Below are 21,605 nucleotides of genomic sequence, written 5' to 3'. Positions count from 1 at the left end.
TTAAAAAAAAAAAAAAAAAAAGGCCGGGAGATTTAGAGCCTCGTTAGAAAGAGGAGCTCTGTCCAGTGAGGAGAGCCAGGTGGCGCCCAGCCAGGACCGAGGTTCCGGAAGGCCCGCTCTCCCCACACACCCCTCACGTCAAGTCTCTTGGGGACCTCGGCTTCCTTGTCCACGTTCTCCCATCCTCAGGGGGGATGAGGCCCTGATCTGAGTGGCCCCTGGCTCCTTTTTGTAACAGGCTTCGGGAGTCCTTGGGCAGCCCTCCATCTCAGCTGGGCCGGAGGTGGGAGCAGCTGCAGGGGCTGCAGGCCAGAGTCTGGCAGACACAGCTGGGTGCCAAGGCAGAAGCTGCAGGCAGTGTCTGAGCGCCTTAGAGGGAGCAGGGAAGGACCTGCGGAGGGGGAAGGGCCTGTGGAAGCAGGCAGTTTGCATGCCTTGTGGTTAGAATGTGGCCGCCTCCCGGCCCAGAGGTCAGAGGCCTGGGCCCTCCCCTCTTCTGTCCTGTCTTGCTGAGAGCTCATTAGGTCATTTCGTTTGGAGGTTCAAAGAAAGAGGATTCAGAGAGCGGGGAGCAGAGAACCTCAATATTAATGAAACTCCAAACCCTCTACTGTTTGAGAGGGTTTTGTCGTTGTTGTTTTTCCTGATGGGAGACGAGTGAATACAGTCTCCTGCAGAATCGTGATGTATAAACATAGCTCAGATGAGGGTTTCTAGAATTCTCAGCTTGGGAGGCTGCCGTCATTTAGCAGGGATGGTCCTGCCTTTTACCCTTCATGGACAGGAGAGGCAGGACTGGATGGGTTTTGCAAAACCCACAACTGCCACTGGGTCAGGTTTCACAGAGAGGAGAGCCTTTAACTGCTGCCTGACCCAATGTCAGAAAGCAGGGGTTTTCCCAGAAAAACATTTAGCCGGGCGCTGGAATCACATTCAGCGTTCCGGGTTACTTCTTGTTAACCGCTAGGTGTTCCCTCCCCGAGGAAAGCGTTTACCCAGCAGTGGCAGCCTGGCTGGAGTGTCTGTGTGGCCTCTTCGTTCAGGCGTGCTCCTTCTTGCAGGCTGGTGTTGGGAAGATGGAGTCCTTCAGAGAGGCCAGCAGAGATAAAGGTTCTTGACTTGACAGAGGCAGGACCAATTCTTGGGCAAACCAGAAAAAAATGGATGCTGGCCTCTGGTGCTACCCACCTCCCCGCTTTGCCTGGGGGCCCTTCTCTTCCACACAGCCAGGCCCACTGTCCCACCTCCAGCTCGCGTTCCGTTTTGTCAGGGCCTGGCCCTTCCTTAACTGTAATGAAGAGCCTCCTGGAACAGTGTTCCTGGCTTTTGCAGGGGCGGGGTGTCAGGGATCCTTTCTAAAGTCTGATGAAAAGCGTGGTCTCGTTTCCCAGGTAAATCATGCATGTGTGCACACACCCTGATTTCGCCTGTGGCTTCAGGGCCCCTTGACTCGCTGAAGCTGGTCCAGAGACCCCAGCTTAGAGCCCCTCCGACTGCTCTGGGTAGGTGGCTGCCACTTCCCCTGCTCTTGATGCCACCTCGTGGGGCAGGGTCTCCATGGACACGGAGGCTGCGAGCTGCACCGGAGCTCCGAGACCGTGGCCCGCTGCTGCTGCTTCTGCCAGAGGGGCCCCAGCTCCACTTCCGGCCGAGGGCAGACAGGGTGGGGCGGGCTAGCAGTGCCCCGGCGTCCCACGACTTTGCTGCTCCTGTGGTCTGTGCGCGATCTGATAAGAGCAAGTTCCTGAGAGTCTGTCGAGCTGTGGGGCGGCCTCGCTTGCGTCACCCTGCGGGTGACCCATGCCCGTCCCTCCCTCACGTCGCCACCGCCTCTCGCTGCCTTCTCACCGAGGATCCATCGGTCAACCACCGTTGTGCAGCTACTTAACTGCAGCCAGCATCAGCCTGTCAGCCACACTGCTTCTTCAAGAGCCTCTGTTCCTTCACTTCTTGTGAAGAAGGCTGCACAGCCTGTCCTGGTTACCAACAGACGGTAGGGGTGGGAGGAGTGGGGTTATGCCTCCTAGGTGGCAGGGATTCTGCTGGGGGGAGGCCAGAGCTATACCTCTTCATGGTAAGTGAGACCGTCCCCCCGCCGCCCCCCGCCCCTGCAACCCTGGCCCTTCTCTTGGAGGGCACAGCAACCAGTAGCTATGACTTTGTTTTCTTCTTTTGTCATTCCGGGACTCTAAGAAGGGGACAAGTCATTCCGCTCTGGCTTTGCCAATCGGGAAGCTGATCAGAGATGTTGAGGGTCTTACCCTTGCTCAACAGCCCATCGGGGCTGACCTGGAACTGATGTCCTGTTAATTCAGCAAGAGCTGCTTTGCCAAATAATCCTTCTGTGGTCACCATGAGGCAAATTATAGACGTCCATGCGTGTAATCGGCATACCCCCAACTGAACGCTGGATAAACATACAAAAACAAATGAAAAACCAGGCCATCTCTTTGAAAGCTTGGGTTCCGGTAATAAGCACACTCTCCCCGGATAGGCTGGTAATAAGTTGTGGTCAGAGTGGGCCTGTTTGTCACCCAGCCAGGGCGAAAGGGCCCACAGTGGTGCTGTCTCTTGTTGATGATAAATTGTCAGTGTCGGGGAGAAAGAACAAGTCCCCTAATAAGCCAGAGAAAAGTCTCGAAGCACCCAGCTTTTCACTGCCATTTGAAAGCCAAAGGTAGAAGGGCAGCCGTGAGATAGGTGGGTACTGAGGACCGGGATGGCCGAGGCAGTTCTGTGACGGTCAAGGTTATACAGGAACCAAGGGCAGGACGCGTAGGAGCTGTGGGCTCAAGGACCTGCAGGAACAAGGATGCTGAAGGAGGAAGCACATGAGTCACTGACAGATCAGAGCATCAGAGGCAAACAGGATAAAGGCACATAGTGTGGCTTAGATTGAATTCTGGGGTCTGAATCGCAGGAGAACAAGATGGCACGGGTGCCAGGACTCAACGTCATGAGGCTCCAGCACACGCTTCCTGGGAGTGCTGAAGATGTAACGGAATTTGCATTGCGTGTGTCTGTACTCAGGATATGGGGGCTTACCTTTGCATAAATCTTCATGTTTTTCGGGACTATTTCAACACTTTCTTAGGCCCTCTGTCCTCCACCTCACGTCATGGTAAACGTATCAAGATACACTCACATCCCTCGTTGACTCTAATTGTCTGGCTGTAAGATATTTGAAAGGATTTAAATCATTTTACTTTTGGAATGATTTGGCTGTAACTCATTTAATTCATGATTGGCTCTAATTTCTCGGCTGTCATCTTGCACATCCAAGAAGTCTTATGAACCAAGAAAATCGAAGCTACTAATTATTTTCGAATGTAGTGTGATTTTTGTGAATGTTTAATTGAAACGTGAATGAAGTTGACTTAATGTGTGACATCTTGTAGGCATTTATTTAAATACTTTTCAGTGAGGTTGATATAATGTTATACAGACATTTAATTAAATATTTATTAATGTTGCATTTTTTTAGGCCCCGGAGAAGCTCACAAGGCCCTCAGCATTTTGCCCATTGTGCCAAGCACGGCACGGCTTGTACTGGTGTGTGGAGTGGGTGTAAATAGCCCCTCCTTGGTTGAGCAGCTCCTGTATGACAGGATGGCTTAAGTGCTTCACCTACACTGTCACATTTAACCCTCACCATAGCCCTATGAGAATGTGATTTACTAACCCTATTTGATAGAACAGGAAATGGGGGTCTGACAACTGGGCCTCCTGGGTTTGGGGGCCAGGTGCTCTGGCACCAAGCCCAGGCTGTACCGCCTGTCCTTCCTTTGATCTTTTATAGGCTGCCACCTTGGTTCCCGTCTTGAGTATTCCGGGCAGTATTAAGTTTAATTCCCAGGTACAGTGGTGGATGCCTGCTCCAGTGAGGTTCAGCCTCCATCAAGGGCAGTCACCTAATTCCATGTGATGGAATATGCTTTCCTTTATTTGTTCAGTGTATTTGAACCTGAATGAGGTGGGCTCACAACATGCACATACTCAGGAATATACATGTAAGAGGCAGGCTTGAAAAAGCAAGATAACACAGCAGGAGATAGAAGAACCCTTCTGCTTCAATACGGGTATGCTCTCTGATTCCATGGGCCCCTCTCTGGGCAAGTGCTTATTTTCATGGTGAAACAGTCAGGGTAGAGATAAGGGAGACTGATCAGTTGTCCCAGTGCAGTGAGTGACGGGCTGCCTCACCTTTCTGCGAACTCTGATTGGAATCTATGTATTTGTGACAGTTCCACCTTTAATTCGAAGAGCTGTTTAGGGAGCAGGTTGGTGGTTGGGAGAGGAGTGGAATCTTGCTCGTGTGAATGGGGTCAGTGCATGTTTGTGGTCCAAAGAGAATCTTTTCAGGACTCAGTGGATTTTAAGAGTTTTTGCAAGGATGAAGATTCGACACAGATAACAGGATGGTGATTATCTCCGAGGGGTGAAGACGGGATTCCATCAGGGAGGGGCGCACAAAGGGCTTCTAAGAAACAGGACCGATAGTGGCTTATTTCTTGATGTGAATGATGAGTGCAGGGTTTCCAATTAATTATTAGTTCTTGAAATGTTCGAATATGTTTTATATGCTCTTCTTTTTGTATAAAGTTTTCCCAATTTAAAAAATTTGAGGAAAACCCCCCCCCACAACTTTACAACACTGTTGGAAACATATTCATGTTTCTTTTATTTTTCATTTGATTTAGGTGAGCATAGCCACCCCAAAGCAGAAACCCAAGACTCCGTTTTGCTTTGGTAAGTACTGAGCCCAGGATGGGTTTTCTGAACACTGCTACAGCAGCTTCCTCTTTTGAGTGGAGACAGTCCTGTGACCACATGTGACTTACACCCTGTGTGTGTGAGTGACTGCTGTCCCAGCCATGTCCGTGGGTCTCAAGTGATACCCCTTTCCTTGGTCTCCCTGCAAAGATTGTTAGCAACATGAGACAGAGGCACGGGGGCCAGTGATGTCTCAGTCTTCCCGGCTCCGCAGGGCGGGGTGCCGGGTATCTACCTCCAGTTTTCGGGAACCTTCGTCTCAGAGCAGAGTAACGGTGTGCTTAGGAAACGTGGAGACTTGAAGGAGTTGGGGGATAATAGAAAAGGAGGAACGTTCTGTTGAGTGTCTTGTTGCCAAATGAGTGACCGGTGAGAGTGACACAGGAAGCGGAGCTGCTCAGTGGAGGCAGGTCATTGAATCATCAGTATTTAATTGCCTTCCACTGCCTTCTCAGTGCTGTGCTGAGTGCTACGAGCAGATGCTAACAGATAGCTTCTGTTGTCTCTCTGGTTCTGAGTGTGAGCTCCACGAAGGCAGGGATGCTCCTCTTTGTCTTTGCTGTATCCCCGGCACTTAGAGTGTGGTTCCTGGCACACAGCGGGTACTCACTAAATATTTGCTGAATGAATAAATGAATGAACTAAGGGACTCTCTGTCTACCCCACAACGCTCACGTCCTCCACTTCCGGCTTATTTATGCCTGGAAAGTAAAATGGTCCTTTGATCTGTCCCCTTTCCCAACTTCAGGTTGCTTCAAACTTGTTTTGTGTTCTTTCACCCACTCCCTTTAAATATCATGACCAAGCTCCAACATGACTCTCAGATCTTGTGGTCAGCGGATCTTAAAAAAAAAACAAAAAACAGTGAACCCAGAAGTAAACTGTTGACTTTATGGAGTGCTCAGAGGAAAGACCAGGTTGAAAATGAGGTCCAGGTCACAGATTTGATCGCAGGCAAGCTTCGTTACATTTCTCAACCACAGACAAGACCCCTAACCTGGGTCAGTTGTGCCAGTGGAAACTAGGGACACTGGGGCCAAAATTATATAGGTATCATCATGACTGTCAATCTCTCGGTGCCTCTGAAAAGCTGTCCAGGCGTGTGTCTTATGGATGGTGGATGAGCTGCCTCCCAGCAGCACACGAAGGCTATTGTTGTTGTCTTGTGGCCGATGGAATAATCCACACCTTTTAAAAACGAGAGCCCGCTGCTTCCCAGACATTCACGCAGGTGACTTTGCACCGTGGGAAGCATCTTCGTCTGCGCGGCGGGGATCCTCCGCCCTGCTAGTTGAAGCGCCTTAGTTTTGTGGAGTCTCTGTGTTGTGTGTGTTCTGACCCGGGTTCTTCTCTCTTCGTCCCCGTGCCTTTTGCAGTCATCAACGCCCTCTCGCAGAGGTATTTTCTTCAAGCCAATGACCAGAAAGATCTGAAGGACTGGGTCGAAGCCCTGAACCAAGCCAGCAAAATCACTGTATGTATGATCTTTCTCCTTTCTGGAGGGGGTCAGGGCCTCTTCCCCGCACGGGAACGACCCAGATGGCGGCAGGGACTTTCCCAGGACCCTGTTCCAGACTAGTTCCCCTACCTCTTCTCACACCTTGGCTGACTAACCACAAGTTGAACTGAGAGTCTGAGTTTGAATCAAGCTCAAGGGGAAGTTTATGGAGTGTCCCCTTTGTGCTTCCTGGGAGGGGAGGGCTCCTGGTCGGTCGTGGTTTGGGTCATTCTGGGATGCTGATTCAGAATGTGGCGGGATTGGAAAATGGATTGCTGACTCCGAGAAACAGAGTAAAGGAAACTCACATGAGGAGGGAAGTCGGAACTTGTTCCTGGCTTGGGGGAGACTCTTCTGACTTCAGGAAGCCACCTGGGGACCAGTCCAGGCCATGCACCGACCTGTCCTGGGAAAGCCTTCCGTTTATAAGCACCAGTTTACTGGCTGTTCTGTGAGGACTCTTGTTTTCCTTGACTTGGCTAACGAAGAACTCCTTTCTTAGAAATACAGAAAAAGAAAGGGAGATGGGTAGGGAGGAAGAGAGGGGGAAACTATGTTTGGAAAAAACTGGACCTTTAACCGATAATATAGGCAGGCTTCGGGCGTGCAATGCACGCTTTGCTGAAAAGCTTGATTTTCTGTATCGTACAGTCAGAAATGCTTACATTCTAGTGACTTCCGGTAACAACCCTTCTGTGCTGGGGCAGATCATCCTCCCCGGTATCTCAGGGTTCCCGTGAATAAAGTAATAGAAGAAACCTGTACACTCTACCCAGCCCTTGTGATACCGCACCCAAGCAGAGTACAAAGCGGATTTGCTTGTTGGCCCATTATTCTGATAAACGTTGGTAAACCTGTGAAAAGAGAGAGAAATGCCGGGGTGGCATGGGGGAGGGAGCCGCTCACTCCCTTCTGCTACCCACATGTTTGTGTGTGCGGCTCTAGAATGCTGACTTTAGTAAAGGTTTTCTTCATTCAAGTTGAGGTCTTCACCCTTCTGTGTCTGCCGCAATTTGGGGAGTTTCTTTCAACGTCTAATACCTTCTTCTCGTTAAGTGTTTCCTCCCTTGGTCCTGCCTGGTGAACTGGGCTACACAGCCTGCAAGGCAGCGGCGGCCTCTTTGCTTTGCTGTTGTGCCTTGAGTGTAGAGTTGCTCTAAGCAGCTAGCTCCCCGTCCTCTTTCCTGGCCCCACTGGACAGAAGTGATTGGCAACAGGAGTGGGAGGGAGCGAGATGGTACCGAGAGGCCGGGTGTCCAGAGTCCTGCGGGGATGGCACAGCCTCTGCAGGGGCTCCGTAACCTCCAGGGTCTTCCTGAGTTTCCTTTGCTCCGTTTATACATCTCTTCACTCCTCCTGCCAGAGGTCCTGTGTGACGGAAGGAAGAGGAGGGGTACCCTACTGCCTGATAACATGCATTTTTATCTTAGGGCACCTTGTGTGCGAAGTGAAGCATCCCAGGGGAGATGCAGAGATGAAAGACACAGACAGCGTATCCAGTGAACCAAGCTTTCTCACGGGCCACATTCATCACCCCTCCTGTCACTCCTGTGAGACAGGTGCATTCACTGCCATTTTTAAGATGAGGAAAACGGAAATGAGAGTCTTGCCCCAAATCTAGAGTTTAGTAAATGGCAGAGCTGGGATTCAAACCCAGGACCTTCTGACTTCCAAGATCTCAAAGAGTTTATAAATATATGAAAAATGAGCAGCAGTTGTAAAAAGAGGTTAGATTACACACCACTTTTATGTCTATGGCTTCTTTTAGCCTTGTGAAAACCTTAGGTAGGGAGGGCAGGTGTGATTATCTCTGTTTATAAACGAGGCAGTGGAAGTGCCTGGAGATCAGTGACCCTCCCAGGGTCAGGAGCCAGTTTTTCCCCCCACAGATCACTGGTCATTTAGTGCTGGGTCATTGAGTTCTTATGACTGAAGATAATGGTTGACATAATGGTATTTAAAGAATTGAGTTCGCTCGGAGTATCAGTATTCCTGTGTTAGCTTTCTTGGGCTGTCGTAACAAACTGCGTGGCTTACAGCAACAGAAATGTGTTCTCGCCTAGTCCTGAGAAGCCTGAAATCAGGGTGTTGGCAGGGCCCTCCATGTGCCCCCTGAAGGCTCAAGCGGAGAATCCTTGCTTGCCTCTTCCAGCTCCCAGTGGCCCCCTGCCGTCCTTGGCGCTGCCCGGCTAATAGCTGGATCCCTCCATCTCTGTCTCCACCATTGTATGGCCTGTGTGTCTGTGTGACCTCTCCTTTTAGGAGGGCATCAGTCATTGGTCTTAGGGCCCAGCCTAAACCAGCATGAATTCATCTTAATTTAATTATATCTGCGAAGACCTTATTTCCAAATAAAGTCATGTTCTGAGGTTACGGGTGGACAATTTTGGGAGACATTATTCAACTCACTAAAGTTTTTCAAAAGGGTTGAAGTTTGGGCTTCCCTGGTGGCGCAGTGGTTGAGAGTCCGTCTGCCGATGCAGGGGACGCGGGTTCGTGCCCCGGTCCGGGAAGATCCCACATGCCACGGAGCAGCTAGGCCCGTGAGCCATGGCCGCTGAGCCTGTGCGTCCGGAGCCTGTGCTCCGCAGCGGGAGAGGCCACAACAGTGAGAGGCCCGTGTACCGCAAAAAAAAAAAAAGGGTTGAAGTTTGAGCAGTAAAAGAAAAGCACAGCTTTCTCCCCTTCCCTCCCAAGTTGGATTATTCCTTGTAGCAACCTAGCCACTCCTGGTGGGAAGAAAGATGAGTCCTTGCAAATTTCGTTTCACGTTGCAAATGGGAACCCTGTGGGCCTCCCCCATCAGAGGACCCTCCACAGTGGGTGAAAGGGGTCCCACCTTTCACCGGGATTCTGGGAGATACACAAATCAAGAGGATGAACTTGTTTTCAAGATCTGGAGTGTAGTTATTGGTGAGTTTGCCCTCCGCAGGCTGATTCAGAGTCTCAGAAGTGGAAACAGCTTTGCAGAGGCTCCAGGTGGTTGGCCAGAGGCAGCCCACGATGCAGGGACATGAGTGGTGACAACCAGCGGTTCTCTGGGTGGGCTGACGGGTTGAGAGGCAACACAACAGCCAAGTCACCAGGAGTCCTCTTCTGGCCACCGTGAACGCTGAAAGGCCACTTCCCTCCTTCTTTGCTGGGTTTCAGGAATTCATTTGGGTCATTTGGAGGCAGTTGTGTTGTTCCACGGTGATTATATCTCTGGACACCCCAGCACTAATCCACATCCCTAAAGAATTCTATCTTATCAGAGCAAAACACAGAGAAGTCGGAAAGGGTGGTCCAGGTAGGTAGGTAGTGGTGTTTAGCAGTGGGGCAGTTACTTCATTCCAATGAGCTTTAGTTTACTTCATCTATGAAATGGAGAAAATAAGGCCTACCTGATAGATCGTCTGAGATGAGAGATAATGCAGTAAAGAGATGGGTACTTTGCCTGGCACTGAACAGAGGCCCAAAGCAACGGGAGCTGCGGTTGTCCCTCAGCCAGAAGGGAAGGACAGGGTGGATTTCTGGCCCAATCTGGAGAGTTGGTGGGCAGAGGTCACCGTGGTCTAAGCTGAGTGCACAGGCCGGGAAGAGGGGCCCTGTCTCCTTTCTGGGGCCCCAGCGTAATCATGATGGTCTTAGTCGTTTTGATAGATGCCAGGGGGTGTGGCCTTTAGTCCCTGTCCTTGGCAGGCAGAGTTCTACTATGGCCCTGAGCTGTGAGCTCTTTTTTTCTCCCCGTGGCTTGCAATAGTTTATTTTTTTTAATTAAAAAAAAAAAAAGTATTTATTTATTTATTTATATTTTTGGCTGCATCAGGTCTTAGTTGTAGCACGTGGGATCCTCTGCTGTGGTGCGTGGCCTCCTCGGTGTGGCGCGCGGGCTTCTCTCTAGTTGTGGCACACAGGCTCCAGGGCGCATGGGTGCTGTGGTTGCGGCTCGCGGGCTTAGTTGCCCCACGGCATGGGGGATCTTAGTTCCCTGACCAGGGGTTGAACCTGCTTCCCCTGCATTGGAAGGCGGATTCTTAACCACTGGACCACCAGGGAAGTCCCTTACTTTTTATATAGTTTTTAAAGGTTCCTTTCCATTTGCAATTACCACAAAATATTGGCTATATTCCCTGCATTATACAATATATCCTTGGGCCGTGAGCTCCTGAACAGTCTGGATTCTTAGGTCTTTCTAGCTCCCAGGGCTGTAGAAGAAGTGGAAGAGGATGTTAGTTTTTCTCGTGGTGTCTGCAGTTACTTTCCTGGCAGATCCACGTGGGGCGTTGGGTCCTTGTGAAGAACAGGCTTTTTTTTTTTTGAATTTTATTTTATTTTATTTTTTATACAGCAGGTTCTTATTAGTTATCTGTCTTATACATATTGGTGTATACATGTCAATCCCAGTCTCCCAATTCATCCCACCATCTCCGCTCCCCACCCTTCTGCCCCTGCTTTCCCCCGTTGGTGTCCGTATGTTTGTTCTCCACATCTGTGGAAGGACAGGCTTTGTGATGCTGTGGGTACTGCATCGGCAGCATCAGGGTCTGGTCTCTGTCTAGGTATTAATCGGCTTTGGGCAGAGAACTGGACTACTCTGGGCCTCTCTTGTGATGAAAAGTTTTCCAGTATAAATGAGAAATGGACAAGGAGGAAGAAAAGCGGCAACATGAATGAGGATCGATGACCTCGGGTTGGGAGGGTGTTCAGGACTGTGGCGAAATGAAGAATCCGTTCCCCATCCGAAGAGTGGACAGCTGCTTCACTGGAAATCAAGATTTTTACGTGAAATATCCCAGATTTTAACAGCAGATTGAAAAACACACTGGATAGGACAAATGAAACACAGTTGGGGCAAGTCTGCCTTTGGGCCACCAGTTTGCAACCTGTGGTCTCAAACTTGCCCTAAAAATTCCGTGATTCTTGCACCAGCAGTGGTGCTCGAACTCCGTCATGGAGAGGAGCAAAGATAATTCATTCCACAGAAAGGGCTGCATTTGTAAACGTTAGAACCGTTTATAAAAAGTTACTTAGAATATTTTGACAATTAAAATACTTCTGTAGTTTTATTCATATTTCTAACGTGTTGAAATTTATATCCTCTATCATTTGATGGCCGTGACACCTGTATGACTGTGTCACTCAGTTAGTGACAGGTCAGGAGTTACACCCCAGGCCCTGGGGCTCCAGAGCTCATGCTCCCCGCGTCCTGTACCGTATACCACAGGCATCTTACCCACTGCTGAGCGTGCTTTCTCCCGTCTTCATGTTCCTGGCTCCTTTTCGTCCACCAGGTTACTGTTTCGGCATCTCTCCCCTTGGAGACCTCCACCACGCACACCAGCCACGCCAAGCATTCCATTCCAAGTCGTTCCCCTGCTGCTGTCAGTCCCAGCTCCTGTTTATCGTGCTCACGGCACTCGCCACGATTGTAATCACTCTGATTGCTAGTCTTGCTCTGTAGTTTTGGTCAGTCTCCCTGATCAGCACGTATGTGGTGTGAGGGCAGGACACGTGTCAGTGTTTGCTGTTTTACCTTTGGTCTCTAGCCAGGCAAGGGCTGACTCATAGTAGGTGCTCAGTACATTGGTTGAGTGGGTGTGCGTGTGCGTGGGGTGGGCGTGGCTTGCTGAATTCCTCATATACAGGTTTGGATGGATGGAAGGGTAGCGGGGAGAGGGGCGTCGTGCTCTAATTTCGTACATTAGCTTTCCTCCCCTCCCCCTTCCTGCTGTTGCCTCCCCCAACTTTTCCTAGGCCTTCTGTTCCCTGTTAACTGTTCTGTCATTCTTCCCAGGTACCCAAAGTTGGGAACTTGCCCCTGACGACCGAAGTTGTCAAGAGCCTAGCAACTCCTCTGGCCCTGGAGAAGAAGCCCCAGGTGGCCTACAAGACAGAGATCATCGGAGGCGTGGTGGTACACACGCCCATCAACCAGGTGCTGGGGCCTGGGGCTGCCAGAGGGTGGAGGGCTTCGGGGGTGTCCGTGGTGTGTCAGTGACATGACAGAAGGGCTGGACCGAGGAAGGGGTGAGGGTAGCGGAGCCAGTGCACACGGGGTGGTCAAGAAAATGCCGGCAGTGCAGAAATTGAGGCCACCGCATCTGAAGCTCTGTGGCAGTACAGCTCTGCATCATCCACGGGGACCGGCACTTGTGAACCCCGTGAGAAGGGGGGTCGAGGATGGCTGGAAACAAGCCCCACTGTCCCTTGGCCTCGTCCGGTTTGCGTTCAGAGTCTTCCCTTTCTCCCGGGTCTGCCCAGCCTCCCCGGCCTTGGTCTCTGAATGCACTGTACAGTGCCTTCCCGGGGCAAAGCCAAAGGGTTTTTTTTATGGTTTCTTTCTCTCTTTCTTTTTTTTTTAACATCTCAATTGGAGTATAATTGCTTTACAATGGTGTGTTAGTTTCTGCTGTATAACAAAGTGAATCAGCTATACATATAAATACACCCCCATATCCCCTCCCTCTTGCATCTCCCTCCTACCCTCCCTATCCCACCCCTCTAGGTGGACACAAAGCACCGAGCTGATCTCCCTGTGCCATGCGGCAGCTCCCCACTAGCTACCTGTTTTACAGTTGGTAGTGTATATAAGGGCATGCCACTCTCTCACTTCGTCCCAGCTTACCCATCTGGTTTATTTCTCACTTGACTGCCATCGTGGCCCAAGAGGAAGAGATGATTGGCCGGAGAGGGTGGGGTCAGGGGTGTGGCTGCGTCAGGAGGGGGAGGCGCTAATCCTGCAGCTGTTTCCTTGTAGAACGGTGGGGATGGGCAGGAAGGGAGTGAGCCTGGCTCCCACGCCATCCTTCGAAGGTCTCAGAGTTACATCCCCACGACAGGCTGCCGTGTCCCCACCGGGCCCCCCCTCATTAAGAGCGGCTATTGTGTGAAGCAAGGGAATGTGGTGAGTGTCCATGCGGGGGCTGGGAGGGGTTCTGGGGACCCCGGGAGCCAGTGGGTGTGGGCGAGGCAGAGGGGAGGGCAGTTTGCAAGGAGGAGCGTGGGGCCAGTCACGCCCAAACCGCCCAAACCAGGGAGAGGCTGGGGTGGGGAGAGCTCCCGCCCTGCAGCTCGAGGTGATCCGAGGAGTCGCCCCGTGAGAAGAAGTCCTTGCCCCTGACCCCCAACGTGGGAGCCTGGCTTCGGTGGGGCGGGGTCCCCAGGAGCTTAGAACCCGAACGCACCCCCGGGAATGCTGGGAACTCTTCTAACATCCTGCTCTTTACCCTTTATTTCAGCGCAAGAGCTGGAAACGGCGCTTCTTTGCGCTGGACGACTTTACCATCTGCTACTTCAAGTGTGAGCAGGTTTGTAGTCACTCTGGGGCCCACCTGAGAGGCCGTGGAGGGCAGAGGTACAGGAGTCACACCCACGTGTGTGTGTCTGAGCAGAGATGTGGGCACACAGACTCCGGGGGTGCTTGTGTCTGACCTCCGTCCTTCTGGTGTGCGCATCTTCACGGTGATGTGAAGTGGCCTTAACTCCCTGCCTTTGTGGTCAGGACCACAGAGCATCATCTTAGATTTCTTTCCTCTCTTGATTATTTTGAGACCTTGTCTTGTTTGCCACCTGGTTTCAGCCAGTCATCTCCGATGATGATGGCTGCCTGGTCCGGGCGTTGGGCTGACAGCCTCACGCACTCTCTGTCTGTTTCCCCCCAGGACCGAGAACCACTGCGTACCATATTCCTCAAGGATGTTCTCAAGACCCACGAGTGTTTGGTCAAGTCTGGGTAATTGTCTCTGCTTATTCTTCTCTGGTCAGAGCTCCGTGTGCCCTCTTAACTCTTCTTTATTTTTTTAACATCTTTATTGGAGTATAATTGCTTTGCAATGGTGTGTTAGTTTCTGCTGTATAACAAAGTGAATCAGCTATACGTATACATATATCCCCATATCCCCTCCTTCTTGCGTCTCCCTCCCACCCTCCCTATCCCACCCCTCTAGGTGGTCACAAAGCACCGAGCTGATCTCCCTGTGCTATGCGGCTGCTTCCCACTAGCTATCTCTTTTACGGTAGTATATGTAAGTCCGTGTCACTCTCTCACTTCGTCTCAGCCTTAACTCTTCTGTTACTCCCCTTCTGAGGCTCTATACCAGAACCTTCTTCCAAGAGCAGGAAGATGTTGTCTCCTTGACATCTGTGGCTGACTCTCCACATCCAAGCTGCCGCAGCTGTGAAATGGCGCTGGGCAAACCTATCCTCTTCCCATCCCCTTACTCTCACTCCTGAAATGAGCCTATGTGATACTTTTCTGATGGAGAAAAAGAAAGGTATAGAACAAAGGAGAGGTGCTTCTCAGGTGTCAGCTGCTCATCTCACCGGAGGACTGGGCTCAGAGGCGGAGGGGGACTGTGCCCTTAGTCACTTGCTTTTCAGTGCAGGAAAGAAATCTAAGATGATGTTTATGCCATGCCTCTGCCCTGAACTTGTTATGCCTTTCTCCTCTCCTCACTTTGACAAAGTCCCTGATGTCTTCTTAATATGGGGATGGTTCACAGCAATGCTCTCGGGCAGGACGAGGAAGTATTTTTAATGTGTTCCTCTTTCCACTAGGAAATGGTCACCTTTCCAGTGCCACAGAGCGTAGGACGAGTTTGGGACCTGGGGCCTCTCTGAGCGCTCTCCCATATCCAACACCCATACAGGTGCCCCTGGAACCAAACTTTAGAGACCCAAGGGCATCCGGGCATCAGCAGTCCTCATTTGGCCCTCAGTCTGCAGTCTGTAGGGGTACTATATGGAATCTCCGTCCCACGGACTGTGCATGCAGAGCCTGCATCCCCAGGGAAGCTGTTAGCAGCAGACTGACTGTTCTCACATGAAGGCATGGGAGGGTCTTGCATGAAAACGAGGTGTTTTTTGGCCCAAGGAAGCAGGGACTGTTGTGAGCCTTGCAAACGGCAGTTGCAGAGTATGGAAGATTAGGGAAGTTCCCACCGACAAATTATCATTCGTGAAAGGTGCTACAGGTGGAAGTTGCAGAAGTGTGGCTCCAGAGGTGACAGTGGGTGGAGGAGAGATGAGGCTTGTTCCTGACCCTGGAGGCCCGTGCAGGTTGATGGGTGTATTGGGGCAGCTTAGGAAACCCAGATAATGTTCGTCCCTAAGAGCGCTTTGCACTTTGCCTGAGCCAGAGTCAGACTGAACTCCGGGGAAAAGAATTGAGGGAGTTGAAGATCCTCAGGGAAGGAAGTTGCCGAGGCCCTGCAGGTTCCAGGCCTGTGAGACTGGGGTCTCCCAAACCCAGTCACGGGGGTTAGGGCATCTGAGTAGTCAGTTAACGTTTTGTTGAATTGAGTTGAATTGAAAGGCCACATGTAGCCTGAGAAGTAGATATGAAAAGGGTGGGGGTTTCCTCCCTGTTTGCTTTTACCTCCCCTGTAGTAGATGACAAGATTGTGCCGCATGTGTATAAATAGTTTAAAAGGTTAAACCATCTTATCCAGAAAGAAGAGCCGTCTCCACTCAGATACGCAGGAAGTAATTATAATAGCTAATGAAATGCATTTCAGATGACCACTCTGAGACATTCATTGTACCAGGTGCCTCATATAACTTATGAGATGCCTTATATAACTTATAACTGATCTTTGTGGTAAGAAGCTTGGTAGAGGAGGGCTTCTGATTTCCATTTTACAGTTGGGGTAGAAAGGCTCACAAAGTTTTAAAAATATTCCTAAAATACCTTTTCCCAGTGGAGTCAGGATTGGGCCCCAGGTCTGTCTGACCCCTGATTGCTGTCCCCGCCCATGTGGGGCTTTGTCTCATGCTCCTCCTTTGCCCAGGTGCCCATGTCACTGGCAGTGCACCTGCCATTTCCTTCCAAGTCCTGATTCCTGAAGCCAGCCCTGCCTGTGATCAGTCCGTCCTTTCTTTTTCTTTTTTTTCTTTCTTTCTTTCTTTCTTTTTTGAAAATTTTTTGACCACACCACATGGCATGTAGGATCTTAGTTCCTCAACCAGGAATCAAACCCGGGCCCCCCTGCAGTGGAAGTGCAGAGGCTCAACCACTGGACCACCGGGGAAGTCCCCCTGTGATTAGTCCTTTCTTGGAATTATTCTAACTCTTGGCATATAACACGCAGTCTAACATCTGACTGTAAAGTTTTGCTTTTTCATGTTCTTTCATGGGGAAGGAATTAGATCTTTTACTCCTTATATGTTCCCCACAGTGACTGGATACACAGAGCAGGCATTTCACCCTGTAAATAATTTCGGCTGATTGGAGGTTTGTGGCTGAGCATCAGCTACCTCTCGCCTTCTTCCTTGCGGAAGTAGGGTCCCTCTTCCAAACCTCACACCCAATTTGAAGCATCTTCAAGTGGTCTACTCTCTCCTTCCCTTTTTCCTCTTGAGCATCCAGTCCCCTTTTGAGAGCAGGGATTTAGTGAAGCTGATGCAGTTGCTCTGTGGGTGGAGAAAGGCTTTGGAAATAAGAGATTCAGGTCCCTTAGGAGTGGCACCTGGTAGTGGAGTAACTAAGAGCGTAGACTCTGGAGTTGGACCCAGTTTCAAATCCTGGCTCTGCCGGTTCCTTACTCCGGTGCCATGGACAAGTCATGGAACCTCTCTGAGCCTGGGTTTCCCCATCCATAAAGTAGGGAAAGTCTTACTGCCTCGTTGGATTGTTGGGAAGATTGGATGAAATAACACATTAAAAAACACAAAGAAGGGCTTCCCTGGTGGCGCAGTGGTTGAGAGTCCACCTGCCGATGCAGGGGACACGGGTTCGTGCCCCGGTCCGGGAAGATCCCACATGCTGCGGAGCGGCTGGGCCCGTGAGCCATGGCCGCTGAGCCTGCGCGTCCGGAGCCTGTGCTCCACAGCGGGAGAGGCCACAACAGTGAGAGGCCCGCGTACCGCAAAAAAAACAAATAAACAAACAAATAACACAACAGATTGGTGGTTGTCAGAGGCGAAGGGTGGGGGAGTGGCCGAAATGGGTGAAGGGGGTCGAAAGATACAAACCTCCAGTTATCAAATCAGTAAGTCCTGGGGATGCGATGTGCAGCACGGTGACTGTGGTTGATAGCACTGTATTCTGTATTGAAAGTTGCTAAGAGAGTAGATCTTAAAAGCTATAACCTCATCACAAGAAAAAAATTTGAGTGTTACATACGAGACAGTGATCATTTGCAGTGTATACAAATATCAAGTCATGTTGTACACCTGAAATGAATATACTGATTTTTATCTTACAAATATACTGTTATATGTCCATCTCTTAATAATATATATGTATCTAAAAATATATATTTAATGGAGCATAATGGACATAGAACAGTGTGTGCTTGTGTATATATATAAAACCAATAAAATTTTCATCTACTTGACCCTCAAATAAAAACACTTGAAACAGTACTTCTCACCAAGCACTTTTTATCAGTACATCTGACCCACTAAAGAATCACACAGTCGTAGACGGTGTGGGGTGTGGTGCATGTGAGGCAAGAGGTTTTGGAGGCCAAGGAGCTTTGTCCTGTTAGAACTGGTGGTGGTGTGTATTGGGGAGGGGGATCCATGGGGATGTTAAACCACTTGAGACCCTCCAGGAAGTGAAGCTAGAGGAAACCCTGTAATGCCTTCTGAGGCAGGGCAGCAAGAGGAATGGCCTGTGAACCCCCTTTTTAGGGTAGGGGGCACGGGTGCCTGCCTCAGGGTGAATCAAATCCTCAACGGGTGACCAGCATGCCTGGTAACTTTCTATCTCTTTCTCTGTCTAGCGACCTGCTGATGAGGGACAACCTGTTTGAAATAATAACCAGCTCCAGGACCTTCTACGTGCAGGTAAAAAAGCTCGCTGCCATAAGACGCTGACGTTCCTTCTCTGTGGGTGGTGTACTTGTAGGCCTGCCTTTCCCTTTGCTTTCTCTTTTATTTTGTTCGAAGCTTCTAGGTGGTAAATTTAGCCCCCGATAGTCAGTCCGACTCCCATTTTATTCTAAACAGGATGTTTGCCAAAAGCTTCCCAACCGTAAAATAATAAGAACGGGTTGAGCCGCTACACTGGGGAATGTGAGTTTGTACCAGCTGCTCGTAGCTGCTGGGCGCCAGCTCAGCAGAGAAAAGGAGAACTGGTCAGTGGTTTCACTTCTCCCTTGGAGGGTATTTATAAGCCCCGTCTATGTGTGGACAGCACTGTGTGCGGAAGGACAAAAGCACAGAGGGCCCTGTGCGGGCACCAGGTGCACAGCCAGCTGCACAGAGAAAGCGATTGTTTGGACTCTGACGGTTCAGCTCTCAGAAGCATCTCCCCTCCACCCACAGCCTTGGAGTTCTCCCAACTCCTTCTCAAATCATAGGAGCTAGAAAGGCAGATTTCTAGCCTCTAGCATGGCCTAGACTTTCAAGGCCAAGCCCTCGCTGCAGCCTGCCTAGCCGTCCACAGAGCGTGCCTTGATTCCTGCAGCCTCACGGCAATGGTGCCCGTCTAGCGCCAAGACTGCCATGGAGTGTGTTGGTTGAAATGTGGGGCTCCCCAACCAAAGCTTCTCAGGGTTCCCCGCACGCTCCCCACTCAACACCATCCCTTTCGTTAGGTCGACCCTCACCCATTTCGTGAGCAGCAGGTCCCTCTGAGCGGGTCCCCCTTCCTGAGCCCAGCAGACATGCTAGCAGCCTGAGGCATCTGTGTGTTCCATTCATTTAGACAAGCATCTGGGAAGAGCTGTGGAAGAGTGCTGCTGGGGCCCTAGAGCAGCCTCCACGGCCATTCAGGGACATGTTTGAGCTGTCGGTGCACCAAAAGAGTTTCCAGTTCTTGGACTAGACAGATGGGGCGTTGCCTCATCCTGGGGACCCCGCATTCAACAGAGTGGATCCTGAACCCGAGAGGGAGATAGTCAGGTAAACAGGCAGTTAGAACAGTGTGCTGAGGTGGGGAGGGCGTGTTGGAGAGATGAACGCAGGGGAGCTTTTGGGGCAGTGAAACTGTCCTGTGTGATACTGCAGTGGCAGATGTGTGAAATCGAATTTCGCAGCACAGAGCATAAACCTTTAATATACGCAAATTTAAAAAATCATTTAGGAGGTCAGGTGATCCTAGCATGGCATGCAGAATATGACCAAAGAACCTAAATGTGTTACAAGTATGAAACAACCTCACTCATGGGGGTGGGGGAATAAAACAACAAAAAACAAAACAAGAAAACACTGTGAGAAGGGCTACCCTTAGGGTGAGTAGTGGTTGCCATGGGAACTCCCAAGAAGGGTACCTCCCCCAGTCTCAGGGAGTCAAGGGAGGTTTCCTGAAGGAAGATACACCGAAGCCAAACCCTTGGCGGAAGAGTGGCCCAGGCAGAGGGAACAGCAAACAGCAGGGGTTAAAAAAGCTTGGAGATGAAAGGGGCACAGGTGCTGGGAAGCTGATATGGAGGGCCTGTGGCCTGTGGGCCTTGTTCAGGAGCTTGTATTTTATCCTGGGAGTTAGGGTCCTTGGAGGTTAAGCTAGGGGAGTGACCCAATCAGATCTGCCTCCTAAAAATCCCACTTGGGCAAGTGACCTAAGAGCCTTGTTTTCCTCATCTGTAAAGTGGAGATGAGAGCCCTCGGTCCTGGTCCTGTTGATGGGATGCTGGCGGTGAATGTCCTGTCCGGTGCAGTGTAGGGGACAGGTAAGAAAAGGGTTAGACAGGAGCCAGGGAGAGCAGCTGGAAGGCTGTTGTAATGGTTTCAGTGAGAGATAAAGGTAGCCTGAACTTGGATGGATGGAGAAAAGTGGAAACATTTGAAGCTATTGATAAGTCCTTTCCAGGACTTGAGAGTTGATTGGATGTGGGGTGAAGGGAGCGATTATGCTGGGGTTAAGAGTCTAGAACAGAGCCTCGGACTGGAGATAGTGATTTGGGAAACATGAACGTCAACCAAAAAAAAAAAAAAGTTCAGAAGACACTGCATCATTGGCACGAGTGTCTGCACATTGACCAGTACCTTATCATCATTTCTGTCCTACTTTACCATCTGCTCCCACATTTCTAGGATAAAAGAACACTCACATCCCCCTGAATAAATAAATGAGCAAATGGACAAATCTGTGTATAGCACCAAAACTCAGAATAGAAGGTTGGAGAAGAGTAGAGATTAAAACTCTTTAAGAATATGTATTTATTCATTTAAAAACAACTAAACTCGTTTATGTTAACACAAGTAACATTTAATGAAAAATAACGCTTTCTAAAACAAAAAAGCAACAGGAGTAGCATTTTTTAAATATATTTTTGCAAATCTCTTTAATGGCTGGTTTATTAGAAGACAGCAGGATTCTCATATCTGCTTCTGCACTCAGTCTGTGGCCATATGTTGTTTTGATGGAAGAGTATGAAGAAAATCTGGCCCCGCAGAGACATGTATTTGGAATAAAGGGATATTTTAATAGCTCTTTCAGATAATTGTGGATCTTCTTTGATTCTATACCGAAACTTGACAAATCGTAGTTTCTTAATGTTTAGGTGCTGTGTGGAATCAGAAGCTGGTATCAATAAACTTTCATACTCTTACATTAAAATCCATTGGTCAGTTTTGCATTCTGAATGGATCATATGTGGCAGGGCTGTATCTAAAGGTGGGATTGGTTCTTGGGGAGAGGTAGGGGTTATTAGCTTGTTGGAAAGGGAGGGCTGCAGAGGTTGGGAATAAGGTTAAGAAGGAGATGCCTAAAGCTTTTGGACAGCTGCAATGGAAGTAACCAGAGGTACATATGGGAAGCCTTTTATTGATGGCCCATTAGAACTCAGTGCTTGAACCCACTGAAAATGTTATGATACCGGTCTCATTCCAGGTAATCAAAGCTCATCGGACTGCAATAAAACCACAGACTGCAGTGACGCATTTAATACCCTTTGTTCCTCTCACCTCAAAAACTGCCCTCAAGGACAGAAACCCTACTTTTCCTTTTGAACCAAGCACCAGAAACATGTACACACTTAAGCAGACCAGGAAGAGAGGAAGGTATAAGCTTGGCACTTCCCTTCTTGTTCTGTTGAGTTTCAAGGCTTTTTTTCTAGTCTCTTAGTAATTCACCACAGGGTGGGTGGATTTCAGCTCTGTGTTTTACTGGTTCATGGAGCTACCTTTGTGATGTGGTTTTAAGATATTTTTGAGTTTTTTTTTTTTTTGAGTTTTTGATGAAAGCTAAGCACAGGCTTTCCATAAAAGATAGATATACACATACACTGTAATTTTTGCATATAATTTTTGAGGTTTCACTTAATTTCTGTTGCCAGTGGAGTCCAGTTCTTAAAACTACTAATAGAGATTTAAACTGTGATCTCAGTAATGTAATATCCTATTTCTTCTCGTGTGGGATCAGTATCTGCTTTTCTCTTTGAATAGTGTATATATATATATATAT

General features: G+C 49.6%; 1 protein-coding gene across 5 annotated transcripts in view; it reads left to right on the top strand.

Moving 5' to 3' along the window:
- The window catches only part of PLEKHA2 (pleckstrin homology domain containing A2), a 57,376-nt gene that overhangs the window by 27,298 nt on the left and 8,473 nt on the right, over nt 1–21,605 (top strand). For 3 of the 5 annotated variants that reach the window (XM_024765054.1, XM_024765053.1, XM_024765055.1), the window contains exons 4-10: nt 4,701–4,749; nt 6,150–6,247; nt 12,048–12,188; nt 13,011–13,157; nt 13,492–13,560; nt 13,915–13,985; nt 17,980–18,043. In XM_024765054.1, the coding sequence (XP_024620822.1) occupies nt 4,701–4,749; nt 6,150–6,247; nt 12,048–12,188; nt 13,011–13,157; nt 13,492–13,560; nt 13,915–13,985; nt 17,980–18,043 (639 nt within the window). Of the gene's footprint in view, nt 1–4,700; nt 4,750–6,149; nt 6,248–12,047; nt 12,189–13,010; nt 13,158–13,491; nt 13,561–13,914; nt 13,986–17,979; nt 18,044–21,032; nt 21,203–21,605 lie in introns of all 5 variants that reach the window. The other 2 variants (XR_003005913.1, XM_024765056.1) reach the window with 1 other exon arrangement.

This window comes from Neophocaena asiaeorientalis, unplaced genomic scaffold (genome assembly GCF_003031525.2).
Source record: "Neophocaena asiaeorientalis asiaeorientalis breed wild unplaced genomic scaffold, Neophocaena_asiaeorientalis_V1.1 scaffold14, whole genome shotgun sequence".
Classification (NCBI taxonomy): domain Eukaryota; kingdom Metazoa; phylum Chordata; class Mammalia; order Artiodactyla; family Phocoenidae; genus Neophocaena; species Neophocaena asiaeorientalis.
Note: the sequence above shows the minus strand (reverse complement) of the source record. Positions and strands in the feature narration are given on the sequence as shown.